This window comes from Giraffa tippelskirchi, chromosome 8, assembly GCF_054371585.1.
Source record: "Giraffa tippelskirchi isolate mGirTip1 chromosome 8, T2T-mGirTip1v1.2.pri, whole genome shotgun sequence".
NCBI classification, from domain to species: Eukaryota; Metazoa; Chordata; class Mammalia; order Artiodactyla; family Giraffidae; genus Giraffa; species Giraffa tippelskirchi.
In genome coordinates this window covers 81,325,140-81,347,232 of record NC_137282.1, presented here as the reverse complement: position 1 = coordinate 81,347,232, position 22,093 = coordinate 81,325,140, and the positions used below count along the sequence as shown (strand labels likewise).

Below are 22,093 nucleotides of genomic sequence, written 5' to 3'. Positions count from 1 at the left end.
CAGGAAGATCCCCTGGAATAGGAAAAGGCAACTCGCTCCAGCATTCTTGCTTGGAAAATTCCATAGACAGAGAAGCATGGTGGGCTACAGTCTATGGGGTCATGAAGAGTTGGACACGACTGAGTGACTGAGCACACACACACACCCACAGCTCTTTCGGTATTAGCGGAACCTCGGAGGGATGCGGAAAGGTTTCAAAGAGCAAGGCAGTTTTTTTGGTGTGTGTACGTGTGTTTTTTTAATCAGATGCTCTTTTGATAAAAATGAATTTCATGATATATACTGTACTTTCAAATTCTTGGTAAAACTATTAACATTCTCCCCTAAATTGCAAGCAATTCATTTTTGAATCTGTTCTTGCAAGGCACAATGAGATAGTAATTTCCTTTAAAATTGGATTTTTCTCCTCTGTAAACAGCCTTGTGATAATGGTGATGGTGATTATCATTACCTGCATTTTTCTAGTCCACTTCCTTCAAACACCTCTGGGTGTCTTTCAAAAATTAACATAATTCACAGTACACCTAGTAATCTAGCTTGTAAGGCTGAAGAAACTCTAGAAATAATGCTTTGACATAGTGGGTGTTAAACATGACTGATTTCTTTGAAATCATTGCATACCTGCTAATTAGAAGAAAGTTCTGCTAAAAATTAACATAACATACTAAGTGGATAGCTCTTGGTAAAGCTGCTGTGTACAGAAAAAGCCCAGGCTAAAGTGCTGTCATTTCAATTGCCCTGATCTCAGCTGGTCCTGTTCTCCCTGCATCATTTTATTGAATCAAGCCTTTCTTATTTGAAACTCAAAGTTCTCTTGTGTGTGTTAGTTGCTCAGTCGTGTCTGACTTGTTGCGACCCCATGGACTGTAGGGGTCCAGACTCCTCCATCCATGGAATTCTCCAGGCAAGAATACTGGAATGCATAGCCATTCCCTTTTCCAGGGGATCTTCCCAACCCAGGGATCGAACCTAGGTCTTCTGCATTGCAGGTGGATTCTTTACTGTCTGAGCCAGCAGGGAAAGTTCTCTTAAGGTCATTTAATGTCAAAATCATTTGGAAGTTTACTAGAAATATAAAGGGCTTCCCTAATAACTCAGTTGGTAAAGAATCCGCCTGCAATGCAGGAGACCCCAGTTCGATTACTGGGTCGGGAAGGTCCACTGGAGAAGGGATAGGCTACCCACTCCAGTATTCTTGGGCTTCCCTTGTAGCTCAGCTGGTAAAGAATCTGCCTGCAATGTAGGAGACCTGAGTTAAGTCATAAAAATCAGGATTCAAATGTAATTATTGGGAATATCAATTACTAAACAATCCTTCCTCCTATGCTTTCTGTATGGTTTTCAAAAGTCTGCAAGCAAAGTGGTACAGCTTTCAACAAATTTCTTAACATAATGATCTATTATATTTAGTTTCCAAAAAACTTTCATATTCATTATTTCATTGGATCTTTTCAATCATTCAAGAAAGGCTAGGTAGAATGTCTCCCATGTTACAGATAAGGAACTGAAGACTAAGAGAGGTTAAGTGATTTTCCTGAGATCACACAGCTTAACCAAGAGGTATGGCCAGGGCTCTTGGTGCTGTATGATATTCTCTAAGAATCTAATATTTTAAAACTTATTTTCCTAGGTAATTTTAGTGGGATGCATAAGACTTGTAAATTATGTTTATCTTCAATTAAACAAAGAATAATAATTAATCAACTTCTCTTTTTAGAACTTCTAGATCTGGTTTCCTACTCTCTGGTACTTAGTAGTTGTGGTCTTTGCAAACTACAGCTAATTGCCACTGCCATCATCATTTATATGAACATCAATGTCACCAGCATAGCAGCAGAAGCATCTCAAGAATGTACTGAGGACTCAATATTGTGTTAGATGTGGGCATTATGCTAGATGTAGCAGATACAGAAAGTTTTAGAATTGTTAAGTATTCAGGAAAACATTAACGAGATAAAAATTATAAACAATAATCTAGACACTAAGAGTCAAGAGTAGGAGAGACAATAACTGCTACAAGGATTGGAAGAGCATATGATCACAGAAGGTTTGGGCTTCAGGAAACAAACAACCAATTGGTTGGTAATGAAGGTAGTACTAAGACTTAAAGAAAGTGTAGGCTGAATTCCTGACTTTAAAAGTCTGGCCCTACTGGGTCCCATTCTTAAATGGCAAAGTTGGCCTCTCTGTTTCTCTTATTTCTTTTAGGGAAAAAAAAAAAAAAAACTTCTGGGAGATATAAATGTATATTGTGAACACTGTTTAAATTTTCTATTCATAGCATATTACCAACTTTGGAATTCAATGAATGGGTGTTACTAAAAGAAAATATAATAACCAGCATTGCTTACCATGTGAGATATTGCCAAAGAAGACTGCTGCCACGTATCCATCACCATCTTCTCATCAGCCTCAAAGTTTAACTCCACACTTTCCAGTGTGTAATCGATCTTGCCCTTCAGGATGTTTTTTGTTTTTGGTTTGGATAAAGCTGACTCTGGAGAAATGGATCTTCGAGGAACCAGGGGTATTCTTGGGAAAATCAACAAAAAAGAAATATAAAGACTTTAACAGAATTCTATTTTTGTGGCCATGCTACTCGGTAAATTTTGTTCTCTTGTTCTAAGAAGAACCCTTTAGATGGAGAAAAGTCTATGAAAGGCTGTATTCAAATTTTTATGATCCAGAGACTCTTATTAACAAGAGGAAACTAGAGACAAGCAATGCTAAAACATAATCTTTAGGACTACTTCTTGGTAATTATGAGGAAGGCAATTTTATGAATAAATTCAATTTTGGAATTTATCTGGGATATAAACTTCCGACAAGGAATAAATCAGTCATGAAAAAGTGAACCAAATAGATTTAAGCATAACTTCTTTAATATGACTCGCACTTGGCTTCCGGAAATGAACAGTTAAAAGCGGGATATATTGTAATAGATGTGAGGTCTGCAAGGGGTGTCTCACTGAGGTTTGAGAGCACCAGCAGCCCTCCCCCAACCTTGGGAATAGATGCGATGAACTGTTTCGCAAAGTGCTGTGAGAACACAGAGTTAAGCTTTCCCCCTGCTCTCAACCATATTGCTGCTGCCCCTGTGTGGAGATTTTAGAGCTGCCCCTGGGAATGTCCAATCGCTGAAGGATCCCAGGATCTCAGAGGCTAACTGCAGGCAGTGATCCACAGATCAGAATACTTACTGTGACTGGGATCCTGCTCAGTGATAGAACATAGGAAGGGCTTTCAGCTTGGGCAGAAAGGAGCTCCCAGGATGCCTTAGCTAAAACTTGAGAAGAGCAAGCGTTTAGCTTGGCAGACTCAAGTTGCTGGGGAATGGAGCAGTGATGCAGAAAGCTGGCTGTGAATTTTTGCAAATCACTTGCTTGGTCATGTTTTGAAGCATCAGACGAGATTTTATGAAGCTGGCTGTTTGATTATCACAATGTTTGGAATTTTGACAGTACATGGTACCTATGGAGGCCATGTGTTTATGACTCAGTACCCACCTACCCACAAGGCCAGCTGACACTTTAATAATCAAGTAATGCTCAGTCTCAGTCACTGGGACATATTAGATTCATGTGTCTAGCCAGTTAAGGTAAAGGTTGTGTGATTATCTCTAGACGTTTAAGATGGGGCAACGGGAATTTCTGAATACCTTGCTTTGGAGGACTGCAGTGGCGGCATATCATTTAAAAAAGGAATCTGGGTTTAGAATTCATCTACTGAGAAAAATTCTTGTCTAGCCAGTTCTCTCACTATCAGTAGATATTTTAGTAGATATGAACTGGGGCATGTCACTTGACTTTCTGAGACTCCATTCCTCTTGGAAGAATACAAATATAATAATGTTATTATTACTATTATTTTTATACATTATTTGTTATTAGTTAATACCATTATTATTACTATTAAGTTGTTGGAGGAATAAAATAGACAAACTATGTGAAAATGCTTGATGCTGTGCTCATTTCCCTACACATGTTAAGGAGACTGGTTGACTGGTTGGTTGGCCAGTTGACACATCCATTGGCTGAGAGTTCCAGGAGATACTTACAGCAGTGATTTGAGGTTGAGATTGGTGCAGAGTTGTTTTGCAGAAAATAAGAACTGGCTGTTCTTTTGCCCATCTCATTCTACTAACCAACATTAACAGCTTCCCCATTATGCCTGACTTGCTATTTTGTGCTAAGAACATAATGCACTGCTACTGGGGACATCGAAACTTGGCCTCTTTTGGTGACTCTTGATGGTTAATATCACTTTGGAAATTTTCTATTGTTTTTAATTGCAATGTTCTCTTTCAGCACTGGCTGAGTTAAAACATTTACCTTGTATTTGTGTCAAAAAGAGGGTACAGATTTTCCTCTTTGTGTTTTCTTGCTTATGTGTGGTCCTGACAGGGATATGATGGGGCTAGATGGAAGAAGCCTACAGAGAAATGGGCCTCAGATCACTGTGAAATCCTGTTGTGTCCAGGCCATTTCAAATCCTTGATGGCATACAGGAGGGTAAAACAAGAGATACTCACAATTAAAACTGCATGTGAGGAAGAATAGTGCGTTGTCATATCATGCAATAAAGATAATAGTTACCACTTATCGAGAGTCACTGGGACTAGGTCTCAAGTTTTCTGACCCTCAGACATAGTGCTATATGTTCTGAGGATTTCATTTTCTGCAGTCTTCACAACAACCCTACTTTGCAGATAATGAAACCAAGGCTTAAGAGAGTTGCGGGTGACTTTCCCAAATAAATTGTTTTAATTTACTTACATATAACTAGTAATTGGCTAAAAATGTAAATTTTATTCTACCTTTACCACCAAGTTTATTTTCACTCTGGTGGGAATCTGATGTTAGATCACTAAGAAGTTTCAGTCTCACAAAGTCATAACCACATAAGTTTGAGTCTTTACTGTTTCTCCGTTTCCTATACTGTAAAAGAAGACACATAATACCTTGCAGTTTCATTTACATGATGTCACACACAGGCATACCCATACACACAGAACAGCAGGGGACCTTTCATAAAAGTGGTAGAGAGTCATGATCTCTTACCAGAAAGACTTGTGGTCAAAAGTGTTTCAGAATTCATAATTTGTATATACTATATATTCCCTACTATCCCCACCAGGCTGGTGGAAGCACTACATAACAAAACACACTATATCTCTGCAGCAAAAATGAGTAATCAATGAGTAGATAAGTAGAATAAATAATGCATATCAATAGTCTTTGTCAAAGTTAGAAAAGAAATTCAGTTTTCAGACCTTTTTTTTTGGATTTTGGATTAGCAGATTAGTGTGGGTTTATAGTGGTATTCAATTTAAAATCACAAAGCTTTATGTTCAGACTAGTTACAGTGCAACATGATAGTCTGCCTTACCTAAGCAGGCTTTCCAAAATATCTTTACTATCCAGTTGGACCAGTGGGACTCGAGTGAATCTCTTAGTGTCATCCATTGGAATTTTACCTTCCATGGCCCTGTAATAATCTTGCAGGAGTCTCTTTGTATCTTGGAAACGGTTCAGTTCTGCCTTTAATAGCAAATATGAATGTTAATACCCAAGACAGAACAAGATAATCTACATATATTTTCCATATAAGCTCTGTAAACACTATCCACTTAACAAGATGACATTTCCATGCCTCTTAATAATGTTACAAAAGATAGTATGATGTCTGAAGTAGTGCATATTAGTCATTATTTTGACATTAGGAATTCGTTGTGCCCTATATTCAATCAATCAATACATTAACAAGCATTTGAGTGTGTTTCATCATACACAACACGTTAGTTGACTTGGGAAATACTAAAAGTACACATAAAATACATAATATAAATACATATACTGCTATAAAAAAACTGAAACACAAAATAACACTAGGTTTTGGTCCTGTAGGACTATGAAATGTAGCTGTGGAGAACTAACAAATGGTGAGGTGAAGTGATAATGAACAGTTTTTTTTCTCACAGTTTCCATTCCTGCTCAACATGAACAGAAGGGAGGTCACTCCTCCAAGCTCAAAACAAAATGCCTCTGCTAACTTTGCCAGTAGGCATCTTGAGGGACAGGAAATGGAAAAGCACAGAGGAGCATCAGCTATTCCTGAGTGACTGCCTCCCAGCAGGCCGTTTCCGTTTGTGGTAATTGTGACACGTATGTGCAGTGAGATCCTGCACACTGTCAATTACACAAACAGACCATGAGTTTTCCAACCTGCCCTCCTATTAGATGTCAGATCAATTGGCACATCGGTGCTTCTCTCTGGTGGTGTAACCATGACCTTCGTTCTTTGCTTTTGTTAGTAGGGCTGCTTAAACCAGTTCAGTTAATTCAGTTGCTCAGTCACATCTGACTATTTGTGACCCCATGGACTGCAGCACGCCAGGCTTCCCTGTCCATCACCAACTTCCAGAGCTTGCTCAAACTCATCCATCGAATCAGTGAGGCCATCCAACCATCTCATCCTCTGTCATCTCCTTCTCCTCCTGCCTTCACTCTTTCCCAGCATCAGGGTCTTTTCCAATGAGTCAGTTCTTCCCATCAGGTGGCCAAAGTATTGGAGCGTCAGCTTCAGCATCAGTCCTTCCAATGAATATTCAGGACTGACTTCCATTAGGATTAACTAGTTTGATCTCCTTGCAGTCCAAGGGACTCTCAAGATGGAAGCTTTTACGCAGATGTATTCCACAACAGCTAGTTCATTACAGAAAGAATCTTTTCTAAAAAGGACAAAACTCACCTGGTGTTCAAAGGCCATTGTTGAACCTAACTCAGGATATTTATAGGGGCTTCCCTGGTGGCTCAGATGGTCGAGAGTCTGTCTGCAATGTGGGAGACTCTGGATCGATCCCTGGGTGGGGCAGATCCCCTGGAGAAGGGAATGGCTACCCACTCCAGTATTTTTGCCTGGAGAGTCCCATGGACAGAGGAGCATGACAGAATATTTATAAAGGGGTCCCTATATTCAGCAAGCAAGTAATGTTGTTATTTATGTAATAAAACATCAAGGAACAGTCTTGTACTGCCATATTGAGTTTGGAAAAAATAAATGTCTGCTTTGCATTGTAGTCTACAACAAAAGACAAAGATAGTTTCAATAGATTTGTTTTTGATACAGGAAAGGATAAGCCAAACTGATCCTGAAAAGCTGATGTCTGCAGTATTAAACTTTTCTAGCTAAATAACTGAAATAGGAAGAAATTCCTTTGGTTATATATTATCTTAAGATATGATAAGATATGAAGAAAAGCTATGACCAACCCAGACAGCATATTAAAAAGCAGAGACATTACTTTGCTGACAAAAGTCCATCTAGTTAAAGCTATGGTTTTTCCAGAGGTCATGTATGGATGTGAGAGCTGGACTATAAAGAAGGCTGAGTGCCAAAGAATTGATGCTTTTGACGTGTGGTGTTGGAGAAGACTCTTGAGAGTCCCTTGGACAGCAAGGAGATCAAACCAGTCCATACTAAAGGAAATCAGTCCTGAATATTCATTGGAAGGACTGATGCTGAAGCTGAAAATCCAATACTTTGGCAGCTGACTCATTGGAAAAGACCTTGATGCTGGGAAAGATTGAAGGCAGGAGGAGAAGGGGATGACAGAGGATGAGATGGTTGTATGGCATCAATGACTCGATGGACGTGAGTTTGAGCAAGCTCCAGGATTGTTGATGGACAGGGAAACCTGGTGTGCTGCAGTCCACAGGGTCATAAAGAGTTGGACACTACTGAGCAACTGAACTGAACTGAACTGATACTCAAGAGAATCTTCATGATACCACATTTACAGTGTGTGGCATGCAAATGTATTAATAAACCCAATTTGTACAAATTGGATATTGACAAATAAATTTGGGGAACTGAAGTATTGTGAGGCTATAAAAATTGTTAGTTATTAAACTATAAGCATTATGGTTTAATAATGCTTACCAAATTAGCATTATTTGGTAAATACATTTAGAAATCAGGAAATTATTTCCTCCTTAACTTAGAGAACTGAACTCTTTAATTATGATTAAGATTAGTAGGTCCTATTTTATATAATTGGTATTTCAGACAGTGCTGGTATCCATGCCTCAGACTAACCCTGTTATATTATTTTATCTAAAATATTAATTTATTTTTTGGGGACATAATTTGACTCATTATACAGCTAACTGTGAATAAGATGCCATTGTACATCCACAAAGGCATCCATACAAGCAGAATTAAGATTCTTTTCACACTTGTGATAGCTAGTAAATAATGCTTTCTCATTGTTTCTGTCTTCATAGAATCTCAGTTTTGAAAGTGATCTTGAAATCATCTTGCATAGCATTTTCTAAAATTTGTTTTGTACAAACCTTGTCTTTAGTTCAGTTCAGTTGCTCAGTCATGTCCGACTCTTTGCAACCGTGTGTACTGCAGCACGCCAGGCTTCCCTGTCCATCACCAACTCCTGGAGCTTGCTCAAACTCATGTCCATCGAGTCGGTGATGCCATTTAACCATCTCATCCTCTGTCATCCCCTTCTCCTCCTGCCTTCAATCTTTCCCAGCATCAGGGTCTTTTCCAATGAGTCAGTTCTTCATAACAGGCAGCCGAAGTATTGGAGTTTCAGCTTCAACATCAGTCCTTCCAACAAATATTCAGGACTGATTTCCTTTAGGACAGACTGGTTGGATCTCCTTGCAGTCCAAGGGACTCTCAAGAGTCTTCTCCAACACCACAGTTCAAAAGCATCAATTCTTCAGGGCTCAGCTTTCTTTATAGTCCAACTCTCACGTCCATAGATGACTACTGGAAAAACCATAGCTGTAACTAGATAGACCTTTGTCGGCAAAGTAATGTCTCTGCTTTTTAATAGTCTGTCTAGGTTGGTTATAGCTTTTCTTCTAAGCAGCAAGTGTCTTTTACTTTCATGGCCGTAGTTACCATGTGCAGTGATTTTGGAGCCCCCCCAAAAATAAAGTCTCTCACTGTTTCCATTATTTCCCCATCTATTTGCCATGTCAGTCTTGTCTTATAGACTGTTAATGAGCACCACATTGGGGATAAAACAAAGAAAAACTTTGCAACATCAGTTTCAGAAATCCTGGGTTAGCACACCCAAAGAGTTTCTATATTGCAGGGCATCTTGATAATAATAATATGTCAATATTTTTGTTAATGTCCCAGCAAGAAGGAAGGGTAGAGTACATAGCCCTTCCCAAAGTCTTTTGAATCATCAAGTCCTTGTTTTGTGAAACATCTTGCAGGAGTAGTGTTCTATATAATCGACCTTGGGAAACACTTATCTAGCCATAAACCCTTGAAAAGTTTCACAAAGATTTTTCTCCCCTTCACAAATATGCACAAGATTCTGCTTATGGGCTCCTGGACCAGCAGCTCAGGGCCTGCAAAGTCTGTTATTTGATGGACAGTTCCAATCATTGAGCTCTTTTTTTCACTTATTGAACTGAAATCTATTACTCTCCTGTAGTTTACAGCTTTGTTTTTTTCCTTTTTTATAGGATTCTGTCAACTCGTGCAGAACAAAGCTTTTTCTGTTCCATTGGCTAGCCTTTCACTATGGAAACACTGATGACAAATCAATGGTCAGAGGTACTGGCCCAGGAGTTAGACTCCTTGAGTCCAAATCCCAGTTCTCTCTCGACTGGCATGTGGCGTTGGTCAAATTACTTCATCTATGTTTGCCTTGGTTTCCTCATCTGTGAAATGAGCATTAAGATAGAATGTTCAGCCTAGGGTTTCTGTGAAGATTTAATGTATTGCACATGATGAATCCTTAGAACTGCGTCTGGCACATACAGATTAAGAATTTAATACATATTAGCCTTTATTTGCTGTCCTTCCCTTTACCCTCTTTCCCCTCCCTAGTTGGTTTTAGATGTAGATTCTGTGTCTCAGGGAGAGTCTGAAAGGCAGGTATCGTGGGCTGTAAGAGTTATGCCATTTTCACAAGAGGTGCATATTGCTTGGACTTCTGGGAATGATTTACAAAAATTCTCTAATCCCTTTCCCTTCACTATTGGTTTTCTGTTATTTCTACCCTAAGCTTTTGACACACCTTTACCAACATTCAATCTCCGTTTACCCAAAGTAGTGTCCCAGGGGTGTCACCCCAGTGGGTTTAGGCTGCTGAGTGTCTCACCTTCATACTCAGCACAACCCATGCCTTGCGGCTCTCTCCTGCATCCCAGAGCTAGCAATCGGTGAGGCAGCTCCTGTATCTTAGGCTTCTGCCTCCAGTGGCCCACGATTGTCTCTTGGAGTGCTGGAAGTCCTCGCCTTCAAAGTCACTTGTTGGACAAGGATTTACTGAACACCTCCTGTGCACAGCTCTGGTGAGCCTCAGCTAACTATCCTCATTTCTGGCAAGAACTTCTCCTGGAAACTAACCAGTTCAAGACCTGTAAGGTACCCTTTTCCACTGTACCCTCAGTGTGAAGAGATTATAGACAGGTTTCTCCCTAACTCCAGGCTCCTGATCTTCCTTGTCTGAGAGTATTTACTTTAGGAAACTTGTCTTTGTAAGCCCATTCTCTGTCACTTTGAGACGTAAACCTCTTCAGATCTTTCCTCGGGTTCTAGGAACCAGAATTGTCTCTGTCAAGGACCTGCGAACCACCTCTTTGAGATGGAAGCGTATGAAGTGAAAGAAGCAGCCCCAGGTCCCTGTCCTCTGGGAGGAGAGGAGCCTGACTTAGGAAGACATCTTGCTCCAAGCTGTAAAACCACTTGCATCAAGAAGAGAGGAGGAAGTTTACTTTTCCTTTAGGTGAGGCCAGTCGAGAAACACAGGTTGCCCAAGACACCCCACCCTGCTCCAGCTCTTGGAAACACTCCAGCCCTTCTTCTTGGGAGAGCTGGGTCTCCAGACTTGGTCTGTGCTCTCTCCCCTATTGTGATGAATTTCTTGGGATAAAATCAAAGTCTGTCTCATTAGCTGGTCCAGCACGATCCATTATTTCAATGGGCTGCAAAAGCAAGTTAACCATGTTGTTCTGATGAATGGTCTGTGTTGCCAATCTGGACACAAATGTTTTTTCAGGAATTAAGTGCCCACTGAGACTGATCCTGCCCATGTTCTGTGTCAAGGCTTCGGGTGTCCGCTGCGGGGGGCTGGCGAGGAAGTGACCCAGGACAGACACCATCTGTGCTGTCCCCTCCACAGGTCCAGGCCACCTGGAAACAACTGGTGAGGTGTTGCTTGAGATGTTCCCAGTTCTGGCACTTGCTTGAAATGGTTTATTTCAGCTGAATTCCTTGGCAAGTTGGGGCTCAAGCCTGGGTCGGGTGCTCTGAGTGACATGAGCTCCAAATGGCCCCTTACATTCCCAGAGGGGTAGTTAACAGGAGGGCTGTGGCCATAGAGGGAAGAGTCTGTGTCATTCCGACCGGCCACTCTTACCTGCATCAGTGAGAAGAAATGGTTCATGGCGATTCCCATTGAGTCCTGCAACCAGCTCTCGTTAATGATGTCCAGACGCTCCTGCTCTGCTTCTTCCTTGCGGGCATCGCAAATGTCCCACAGGCGGTCCCGTAAATCCTGAACACAGAGAAGCAACGCTGTGAGGCTTCAGAATCGCAGCTTGGATGACCTCTGTGTAATGAAACTAAAATTCTTTGCCGTCTTAAACATGTGCCTGAAGAAGATTTAGATCTGACGCATTCACATATTTTATCCTTTCGCTCAACAAATATTTATTTTGCTTCTACTCTGTCAGGTCCTCACTTTCTAAGATCCCCCTCAGCATACCCTGTACCCACGTCCAAACCCACTGCAGTTCACTTTCTTCGTGGGGGGCTATGGTTTCTGTATTCTAATCCTTCCTCACAAGATTTGTTTGGTTGAAACAAGACCTCTCAGGGAATTTTGGAGGAAATGGTGTATTGTCGGTGGAAGAAATCTGCAGCTCTGTGGAATCCAAGGGCATGCATAGGCTTGTTAATGAATCATGGGTGGAACATGTCATTCACCAAGAAATGGTGTTTGAACTTAATGGGGCTGTCTGAAGATAAGCTTTGTACTACAGAGTTAGCAGTAAAATAAAATCTTTTAAAGATCCCAACTCTGCCATTTACTAGATCCTGAGCAATAATGATGATAATATCTTTCTGTGTGTGTCATTGCATCGGAATATAAGTCAGTGAACTTATATTGACTCACTGAATGCCTCCCAGCAAACGTAGGTACTCTTATTATCTTCCTTTTGGAGGTGAGGATTTGAGTCAGCCACAGAGAGGTTTTTTTCCTAAAGTCACCCTATGAGCAAGTGGTGGAGTCAGGATATGAGCCTGTGGGCTCGAGTTAAGATGTACCACTAGATTAGGGCTCAGTTACTTGACCTGTGAAATGGGGATATTGTTTACCCTTTGGATGTGCTATAACAAGCCTAAGCCTATAAAGCACTTTGATCCCTGGGTTGGGGAGATCCCTGGAGGAGGGTATGGCAACTCACTCCAGTATTCTTGCCTGGAGAAGTCCATGGACAGAGGAGTCTGGAGGGCTGCAGCCCATGGAGTCGCAAAGAGTTAGCTACAACTGAAGTGACTTAGCATGCATAAAGCACTTAGCACAGTATTCAGCACACAATAATTTCTCAATTATAAACACTATCATAGCAATTCATAACAATAAAATATCTGTTTAATAAAAATCCCATTAAGAAAATATATATAGTCCAATAAAACTTGACAGTTTTCATAACATTAATAATTTATTGAATATTAACTGTGCATTGGGCATTGTGTTTATTGCCTGACATTGATTACCTCATTCATCCCCACAATAACCAAGAGAGAAGTTCCTGATGAGAAATTGGATGCCCAGAGTGGTTAAATCACTTGCCAATGGTTTCAACATGAAGTCAGGAATTCAAGAGCAAGAAGTTTTATTCCAGTATCTACAGAGAGTTTTATTTCTGTGATGCTGTGTTTATGGAACACTTAGCATTTTAGTTTGTTATCTTGTGGGGGCTTCATGTGAAATGAAAAGATCACTGCCATTTTTATAGCTGTGTGCTAATGGCAGAAGAATACACTATTATTTAGAGCTGATCTGAGGTCTTTCCACAAATGCTATATCAGACATTCAGTGAGGGCTGGCTTGTACTCCCCACACTTTTATACATTTTTAAAAAGACAGCAGAGGAAGCAGGGGCCTTGTTTCTAGTTCTTATTCTGTTTCTGACTCACTTGGAGGCCTTAGCAAGTACTGTTATCTCCGTGGTTTGCTTTGCTAATGGTAAGATGAGGATAACACGATAGCAGAGCCTCATCATTAACTTCTTAGGATTGAAATGAAATAAGCCAAGAACAAGGACTGTTACCAGGAATAAAGAGGTTAACTACTGGCAAATAGGATTATGGATTTGTCATTTTAAATTTTTGCTTGTTTTAAGCATCTAATTTGTGTACAATAAACAAATGGTACTTCAGGAATTAGGGGAAAAAATGCTCATAAGATATTTTAAGTCTAAAACCCTTCTCATTCTACTAGCAATCATCTGATTGATCTGGGGCAAGAGTTGATAGGAGGGCCGGCTTTGTGAATAGGTAGGGACCAGAAAAGGCAGATATGTTTTAGGATTCAGAACAGGTAAAATGCTTCAGTACTGGGGCACTTGTTAATTCAGTACCTGCTTGATAGAACCTGCCAGCACCCTGCTCATCCAAGCTACAGCCATGCCTTCACTTAACTTCAATAGCTCCCCAGTTGGTTTCCCAATGCCCCTTAAACACACGAAGCATCCTCCTCCTTTAGTGCCTTTGCTTTTCTCTCTGCCTAATGTACTCTTCCTCCCCAGATCTGCCTGGCTCATTCACTCTCCTGAGTTTGCTCAAATATCACCTTCTCAGAGTGGGCCTTTATACAACCACTGGATACTAAATAGTACATCAGTGTTTCTTCCTCCATGCTCTTTGTCCTTCACATAGCTCTCCATAATATAAACATCCTGAGGTCACAGGCTTTTTTTCCACTGTTCAATCCCTAGCCCCTGGAACAGTGCTGAGACCCTGGTAGATGTTCAATAAATATTCACAGAGCAGATGAATGCGTCATGGGGTAGAGCTTGGCAATTTGTTGTTGTTGTACAAATAAACGTTGAGACTATAACCATATTTGACCACTAGTAGCCTATAGTTAGGGCTTTCCTGGTGGCCCAGATGGTAAAGAATCTTCCTGCAATGCAGGAGACTCAGTTTGATTCCTGGGTTTGGAACATCCCCTGGAGAAGGGAATGGCAACCCGCTCTAGTATTCTGGCCTGGGAAAGCCCATGGACAGAGGAGCTGGTTGGGAAGGGAAAGAATTCCCTGACAGGAAAAAGTAAGAGACAGGAAATGGTAAGAAATCAAAATCAGGCTTCTTACACATCAGAGGATCTTTTCTAAAGCATCAGGGTAATATATATAAATATATACTTAAATGTATACTCCATTTATGAATTTATGAAAATCTTCCTGTTGACCAAGTACCAGGCACCATGCTTGCTGGAGATACAAAAATGTATAAGATTTGGTAGCTTCCCTCAAGGGATCTATTCAATAGAGGCAACACTTCAGGCTTTCTGGAATGTTCCCTCATTCCCCTTCTCATTGACATCAACCAATCATTTAACTGCATCCAAGACAGGCACATACTTAATACCAGATTTGGACATGCTTAAATGACCTGACAAAGTGGTTAGGAGTGTACAAAATAAACAGAGGCTGGAATTATCTTACATCCCCCGCCGTGGCTCCTCCTTCCAGAAGCATGGACCACTGGATTCTCACTCTGAACTCAAAGTGCTGAAGAGCCATTGCTCTTGAAAGTCGGCAGGTTGTGTTCAAACCATTTCCCTCCTCATCCTCACACCTCATGAAAGTAATGAGGGGGTAAATGAGGCTTTTGCAGTGGGAGGTTTGAGAGTGTGAAGACCTGGGCCCTGGGAGTCACAGATTCCCTTACATTCACTCTTTGATGTAGCTCAGCCTTTGTTTCCTCATCGTCCCACAGGTCATCAGGAAGGGAGTTGAAATCCGCCTGCCACTGAGACACGAAGTCTTGCTTGTGGTCTGGACGCCTCAGAAACTGCTGGAACCCTGTTCTGTAAGGCATTGAGGGAATGAGACAGAGCTTACATGTCCTAGCTGTAAACTACACGACTGGAACTGTGGGAACTTTACTTACCTAATATCATAAAAGTAAGCAAACATGGTATGCTGGCCTTCTCTCAGCTGCCTGAGTACTGTTTTGATGGAATTTATATAGGAATTTTCTATCAGTTCCCAGTATGGTACTAAAAATGATGGCATTTCCTATTAAATGACAAAGCATAAAAATCATAATTTCAAAGGGAAAATGCTTCTGCGTAATTGACTCAAAGGGCACTACTAAGTGGGAGATCAAGATGCAACTGTGCTGGGACTTCCCCGGCGATCCAGAGGTTATGACTCCACGCTCCCAATGCAGGGGGCCTGGGTTCGATCCCCAGTCAGGGAACTAGATTTCACATGCAGTAACTAAAAGATCCAGCATGCAGCAACTGAGAGCCAGCGCAGCCAAATAAATAAATAGTTTTTAAAAAGATGCAACTGTGGCTACTTAAAGCATCTCTGTGCAACTTCTGGCTCCTCCTTCTTCCCCCTTCCCCAGCTAATTTCTATTTCAAACCATTCTTCGTATCTCAGCTCAGACACGTTTGTTTCCAGAAATCCTTCCCTGAACCCACAAGTGTATAGGGTCATACTTCATCCTCTGAAGTTCGGATGTCCCACTTGAGCACCCTGTACTTCTCCCTTTAGAGCACTGACGGCATTAGTTGTAACTGCTTATGTTATTTGTCTTTATTCACCTCTAGAACAGCAGTCTCATAAAACCAGGAAGAATGGTTATCTTATTCACCACTGAATAGTTTTCACAGCATCTGGGGCATGTTAGGTGCTCAAGAAATATATATCGAATGAATGAATTGAATGATTACAGACATCTTATCTTGCCTAAGTTGGAGAACATCTAAGGGCTCATGTCACAGTGATTGATGAGTTATTTCTCTGAATTTCCCCTTGAGGTTTCACATTTTCTGTAAAGTGTACCATGAAACTCAGGAAGTTTCTTTTATGTTATCTTTAATGATGCAAATCAACCATCAAAACCAAGAGATAATGAAACAAGAAATACAATTGAAGATATATATTATATTTAATACAAACTTTCTGTAGTAGTTATTCCCTTATTGGCTGTGCATTTATTAGTCAGGGAACACACACATAGGGACCCTGGAGGTCATTTGAGCTAATTTCCTCTCCAACTGGGAAATGACAAGAGATCCAGGGATAGATTATCCAATCTTCCTGTGGACCTCATTGATTTCAAAGCAACCCCTGTCCAGGGTCACACAACTTGTGTTAGTGGAAAGTTCTTCCTGTGTTATTTGCCTTCCTATAGTTTCTACTTATAAGCACTAGCTGTGCCTTTCAGAGGACAGGCTACATTCATACTGTCTTCCCTGTGACAGCCTGTTAAATATTTGAAGATGTGAGAGAGGAGACGTAGGCTGTCATTCAGGATGAAACTTGCTTATTTTTGTATTCCTGGCATCTGATAGAGCATTTGCAAATAACAGGTACTCAACGAACGTTGATACTGATAATTGAGTAGACTCAATTAAACCCAATTTATCATCAGTTAAATTTTTAGGAGACTAGATGGCTCAGTCTAGTTCTATTTAATTTAATTTTATTAATATTTTATTTTATTTATTTATTTATTTTTACTTTTTTTAAAAAAAATAAATTTATTTATTTTAGTTGGGGGCTAATTACTTTACAATATTGTAATAGTTTTTGCCATACATTGACATGAATCAGCCATGGGTTTACATGTGTTCCCCTTCTTTCCTGGTGGCTCAGGCGGCCAAGAATCTGCATGTAATGCAGGAGACCGAGGTTCAGTTCCTTGGTCAGGAAGATCCCCTGGAGAAGGGAATGGCTACCCACTCCAGGATTCTTGCCTGGAGAATCCCATGGGCAGAGAAGCCTGGAGGGGTGCAGTCCGTGGAGTCACAGAGTCAGACATGATTGAGCGACTAACACTTTCAATATTTTATTGGAGTATAGTTGATTTACAATGTTGTGTTAGTTTCACATGTATATCAAAGTAATTCAGTTATACATATGTGTATCTTCATTCTTTTTTAGATTCTTTTTTCATATAGGTTATCACAGAATATTGAGTAGAGTTCCCTGTGCTATACAGTAGGCCCTTTATGGTTATCTATCTTATATATAATAGTGTGTGTGTGTTCAACTCAAACTTCTGATTTATCTCTCCCTCCATGTATGAGTCTATGTTCAACCATACTTTAATATTTCATTTATCTAAAGTAAACATTTACAGTTCTTTCAATGCTTCTCTCATATCATTTTAACACCTTTCTCCTACATAGATTCCCTTCTGGTTTCAAGTTTTTTAAAATAATCTCTCTTACAAGATATAGTATCCAGAGTGGTACTTAAGACCATTTTACATAAGTCCACTACTAAACCTCAGAATTCCCAGGTGACTCAGTGGTAAAGAATCCACCTACTGAGACAGGAGATGTGGGTTCTATCTCTGGGTCGGGAAGATCCCCTGGAGGAAGAAATGGCATCCCACTCCAGTATTCTTGCCTGGAATATCCCATGGACAGAGGAGCCTGGCAGGCCACAGTCCATAGGGTCACAAAAGAGTCAGACATGACTGAGCATGCACCCATGCATGCACACACCAAAACTCCCTCCTAGTGACTTCAAGACATTAACACTCAGTGAATGGAGAGTTACCACCCAGGAATTGACCTTGTTGAACTAACATCCTGCTCACTGCTCTCATTTATCTACAAAAACTTCATAAGAAATTGTCAAATACTATTTTGAATTCAAAATATACTATGTTTATGGTCCTTCCCTGACCCACCAATCCAACCTTGCTATCAGAGAAAAGGAAAGGGCCAGTTCAGCAGGACTCAGGCTTAATGAACCTATCTGAGCTTTGTGTGATTATTTTGTATGTTGTAAGTGCTCAGAAGGCATGTGTTTAATAATTTTCTTTTAAATTTTGTCAGGGATTAATCTCTGGATCACTGGTCTTGGGCTTTCCTTGTGGCTCAGACGGTAAAGAATCTGCCTGCAATGTGGGAAGACATGTTATTAAATCTCATCCATTTTTAATTAAATATTTAGGCCTTTGCCCACATCTGATCTTTCAGATTATACTGTATCTTCTGTGATTTCTGTGAGTTATTGATAATGTCTATCTGTAGTTTCTTTAATTCTCCTGGATGTTATTTTTCTGTGTCTAGGGAATTGAGGTCATGTGACGTGACTAGATGTTAAGACCTATCTTTTCCAATTAAATAGTCTTCTCTTCATTGATTGAAACGTAATAGGAAATTGGGTAGCCAAGGCAAGCATCCTCCAAGCTTGAGAAGCTAGAAAGCAAAGACCCCTCACTCCACTGCCTCCTTGGTTTTCTCCTCATCTTCCTTGTGGCTGGCAAAGGGGGAAGGACCCAGGTTCCCCTCGAACTTGGTTGCTGCCTCCACTTGCAAGAGCCAGATGTGGAAACACTAACTTTCTGTCTCTGTGTCTTTCTACATGCCTATCGGAGTACATCTGGGGTTCCTGGAAGGCCTGGAACTAGGTTTACCTGAGAAAGTATAGGATGAACATATATATATATGTGTGTGTATATATATATCATTGATTATGCACATATATATCTGTTTCATTGATGACCTGAAACTCAAATTTTTTACCTGGGCATCTGTCTTTCCTCTCTGTTTGCAGGTAAGCTCTGCAGCTCACATGTGAGAAGCTTAGAGTGGAAAAGGAGTAGAGGAGAGCATGTGGCCTGCTTTGTTTCCAGGTCATAGGCTACTTCTGGTCAAATACTCCTTTAGCAAAAGGAGTATTCTCCATGGTTTCACTTAGGTAACTAGAGGTCTGGGCTGTATATCCTTCCATTGTCCCTACAGACTGACTCCCCATCCTTCACGCTTCACCCTGCTTGGTGCCCTGGGAGGCTGACTCACGTAAATTACTTCATCCAACTCTCTTGCCTTCCTCCTCCTGGACAGGGACTGTGAGAACAGGTAGGACCTGAGGTCTGGTTAAGTGTTTCCCTGCTCCTCTCTGCTGGTCGCTGCAGGGGGCTGCATCCTCTGGGAAAGCCACAGTCCCTGGCAGGTGGTTCTCTCTGTGCACAGGTCTTAAGGTCTTCACCTGTGCTCCCTGTCCTCACCTTCCCAGGCCCAGGAGCAATAATAGCTCCCATTGGGGGTAACAATCTAACCCTTGTAGATTTGCTTATTTATTGAATACACACACACACACACACACACACACACACACACACACACACACAAACACACACACATATGTGGTTCTCTGAGTATTCTCAAACGATCATCTCTGCTTTTTGATAAATACATATATTATCAGCTAAGAAAGGCCTTTTGGATGGTGCAAATAACGATTTAAATCTTACTATAAAGAGGAGAAAGAAGAGATTCTACTAGTTTGAGTCTAAACTGCCATACCTCAGGAATTGGTTCATTCACATACACCCACTCTTCTGATCCGGGCTTCGATGGGGCTGGCACTGCTGGGACCGGTGAAACATCTATAGACTCGGCAGGTGATTTCTTGAGTGGAATCTTCCCTCCTAGTGATTTTCCTCTAGGAGAACCTTCAACATTCATATTTAATCATGCCATTACAAGGATATGGATGGGGACAGATTCTGGTGGAGGATTAAACCTATGATTGCCATGAGCTTTAGGCAATTCATTAACTTCTCTTTAAGCAACTTTGGGCAGCCTTATCAAATCAAAAATAAAATATCTCGTTCACTACAGCCCCTAAATGTACCAATGATACCAACAGCAGGTTTTTCGTTTTTGTTTTTAAAGCAATACTATACTTCTCTTGTCCAATTAGCTATGGAAAGCAACTTGATACTTCATTTTCATCTCTATCCTTGCTTCCACAATGAACACATAGTTTTTACAAAGTTTAGACTCCAGAGAAAAGTGCAATTTACTATTGCAAAAAACTGGCAAATTGAACTATCACCCTGAAAAAGAAAGAGGGCAGTCCCAGCAGGAGCAGTGCTCTTGGTGTTTACTGAAACCCAGGAGAAATTGCCAGGAGAAAGAATGCTATTATGAGTCAGCTGGAGTCAGTGAGGGATGGAGGGGAGGAGAAGGGTATTGTAGCACTTGAATAGTTCCATATTTCCTGGATCAGACAGAGGGTTTCTAATCAGGGAAACTGTATTTCTTATTACAGTCAGGTTGTATGGATGAAGGCAACCTCTGTGCCAAAAGCCTGGCTGAATTAAGGCATAAAGTGGTGGGGAGAGGGGAGGGGAGGGGAGAGTAAGAGTGAGAAGGGAAAGAGAGGGGAAGGAAGAGAAGGAGGAAGAAAAGGAGGTTGGAGGAGCAGAAAGAGAGGCTTCATTTCAGCTCAGAATCCAGAAAGGGCATGCGCTATCTGAGAACATCAAGGAGGAATTCAGGCCAGTGAAGTGGTACCCATGTGGTCTGAAAGATCTTGTGACTGATGAAACTACCTTAACTCAGAAAGCACCTATATTTCCTTAAAGGATCAAAGTTATAATTTAGGAATTCATTCAGTTTAAACTGCACTTACTTTCAGATTCGTTGTTAAGATTTTAGACGCAGTTTATAGATGCCTATAGAATTTGCAGCACTTGCTTTCCCCAAAATATATTTCTTTAGTGAATATTATTTAATGATATGCTGTTTAGGAAAGTAAATACATCTTCCACTTTTATACTAGTTAAAAATATATGGATTACAAGTAGAGGAAAAATTGTCAATTATGTACTGTGGACAGTTCAGTGCTGAAAACAGTATTGCTATGTACAAGTTTAAAGTTGTATCTAGATTTTATTTTATATTAGAAAAATTTAAGAACATCTTTATTCAGATAATAACCAAAAATGTTCATAATTTGAGACATTTTTCTATACGATAATTTTTTTATTCTCTGACCTGAGTTTCTGGTAAAATATGTGATAACACTATCACTACTTTAAGATGAATTTCTCTAAGGAGAATTTCTAAGGATAACTTTGTAATTATGAGATTGGAATGAGTTTCTTTTTCTTCTTTTCTTACATATCATGATCATTCAGTGAAAACTAAGAAAGCCAGGAGGTATTTTTGAACCACTGTGCTTTGGTCTTATTTAAATTTTATCTAATTGTTTTAAACAATCAAAATGCTAAGAGGAAGAGATGTGAATGAATTAAAATGTATCTATTGGCATAGTGAGTGAAAACAGATATCACATTTGAACAAAATCTATCAACATCTCAAATTTACAAAAGGCAGTCCTTTTAAAGTATTACTCATGTGACCATGTGAAGCTCTCCATTTCTAAGAGGTTTGCTCTCATTGGAAGTTGAATTATTGAGTCCTCAGGGTAGCCATTCTTCTTGCATGAAAAGTTTGAAAGGTGATCTGTTCTTAGAACATGGTAAAGGTAGATTTTAGCAGTTTTTAGTCCAGTTATTAGAATCTAATTGTATCATGCAGAAGCCCATGGAGTGAGAACAAGTAGATAAAATGAGGTATAAAAGAAAAACAAAATTTTATAATGTGAACATGGGATTTATTTAATGATTTTATCTGTAAATAAATAGCCAAAGTTGAAACAGTAGAGCAACAGATTTGAGCAACGATAATAACATACTAGGAGCTCAGGAGAGGTAAGAAAAAAACTTCATCAATCGAAGAAAGGAATTTAAGACAACTGGAACACTTTCACATTAAGTTGACAGTATTCAAAGAGTTAAGATTGTAGGAAGGAGGATAAGATGTAAAAAGTCTGATTTTTTTTTTTAAAAGAAAGGCATTTTTGTTACCTTTCAGTCTTAAAACATGCCCTAGTAGAATCTGATTTAATTAAGAACCTCACTGGGTAGAGACTAGAAGATTGATTAAGAGTGACAGCTTCCTTATTGTTTTGCTTCAGCAAAAAAAAAAAAACATTTCATTGTTAACAGATAGTGCTAATGGTTGCCTGGGCTGCAAACATTGGCA

At 40.2% G+C, this 22,093-nt stretch overlaps 1 protein-coding gene across 5 annotated transcripts in view; it reads right to left on the bottom strand.

Moving 5' to 3' along the window:
* The window catches only part of SPEF2 (sperm flagellar and cilia associated 2), a 188,520-nt gene that overhangs the window by 62,645 nt on the left and 103,782 nt on the right, over window positions 1-22,093 (bottom strand). For all 5 annotated transcript variants that reach the window (XM_081520872.1, XM_081520873.1, XM_081520875.1 and 2 more), the window contains 6 exons: window positions 19,562-19,710; window positions 15,172-15,299; window positions 14,950-15,088; window positions 11,405-11,542; window positions 5,389-5,540; window positions 2,352-2,532 (listed from right to left, as the gene is read on the bottom strand). In XM_081520872.1, the coding sequence (XP_081376998.1) occupies window positions 2,352-2,532; window positions 5,389-5,540; window positions 11,405-11,542; window positions 14,950-15,088; window positions 15,172-15,299; window positions 19,562-19,710 (887 nt within the window). The remainder of the gene's footprint in view (window positions 1-2,351; window positions 2,533-5,388; window positions 5,541-11,404; window positions 11,543-14,949; window positions 15,089-15,171; window positions 15,300-19,561; window positions 19,711-22,093) is intronic.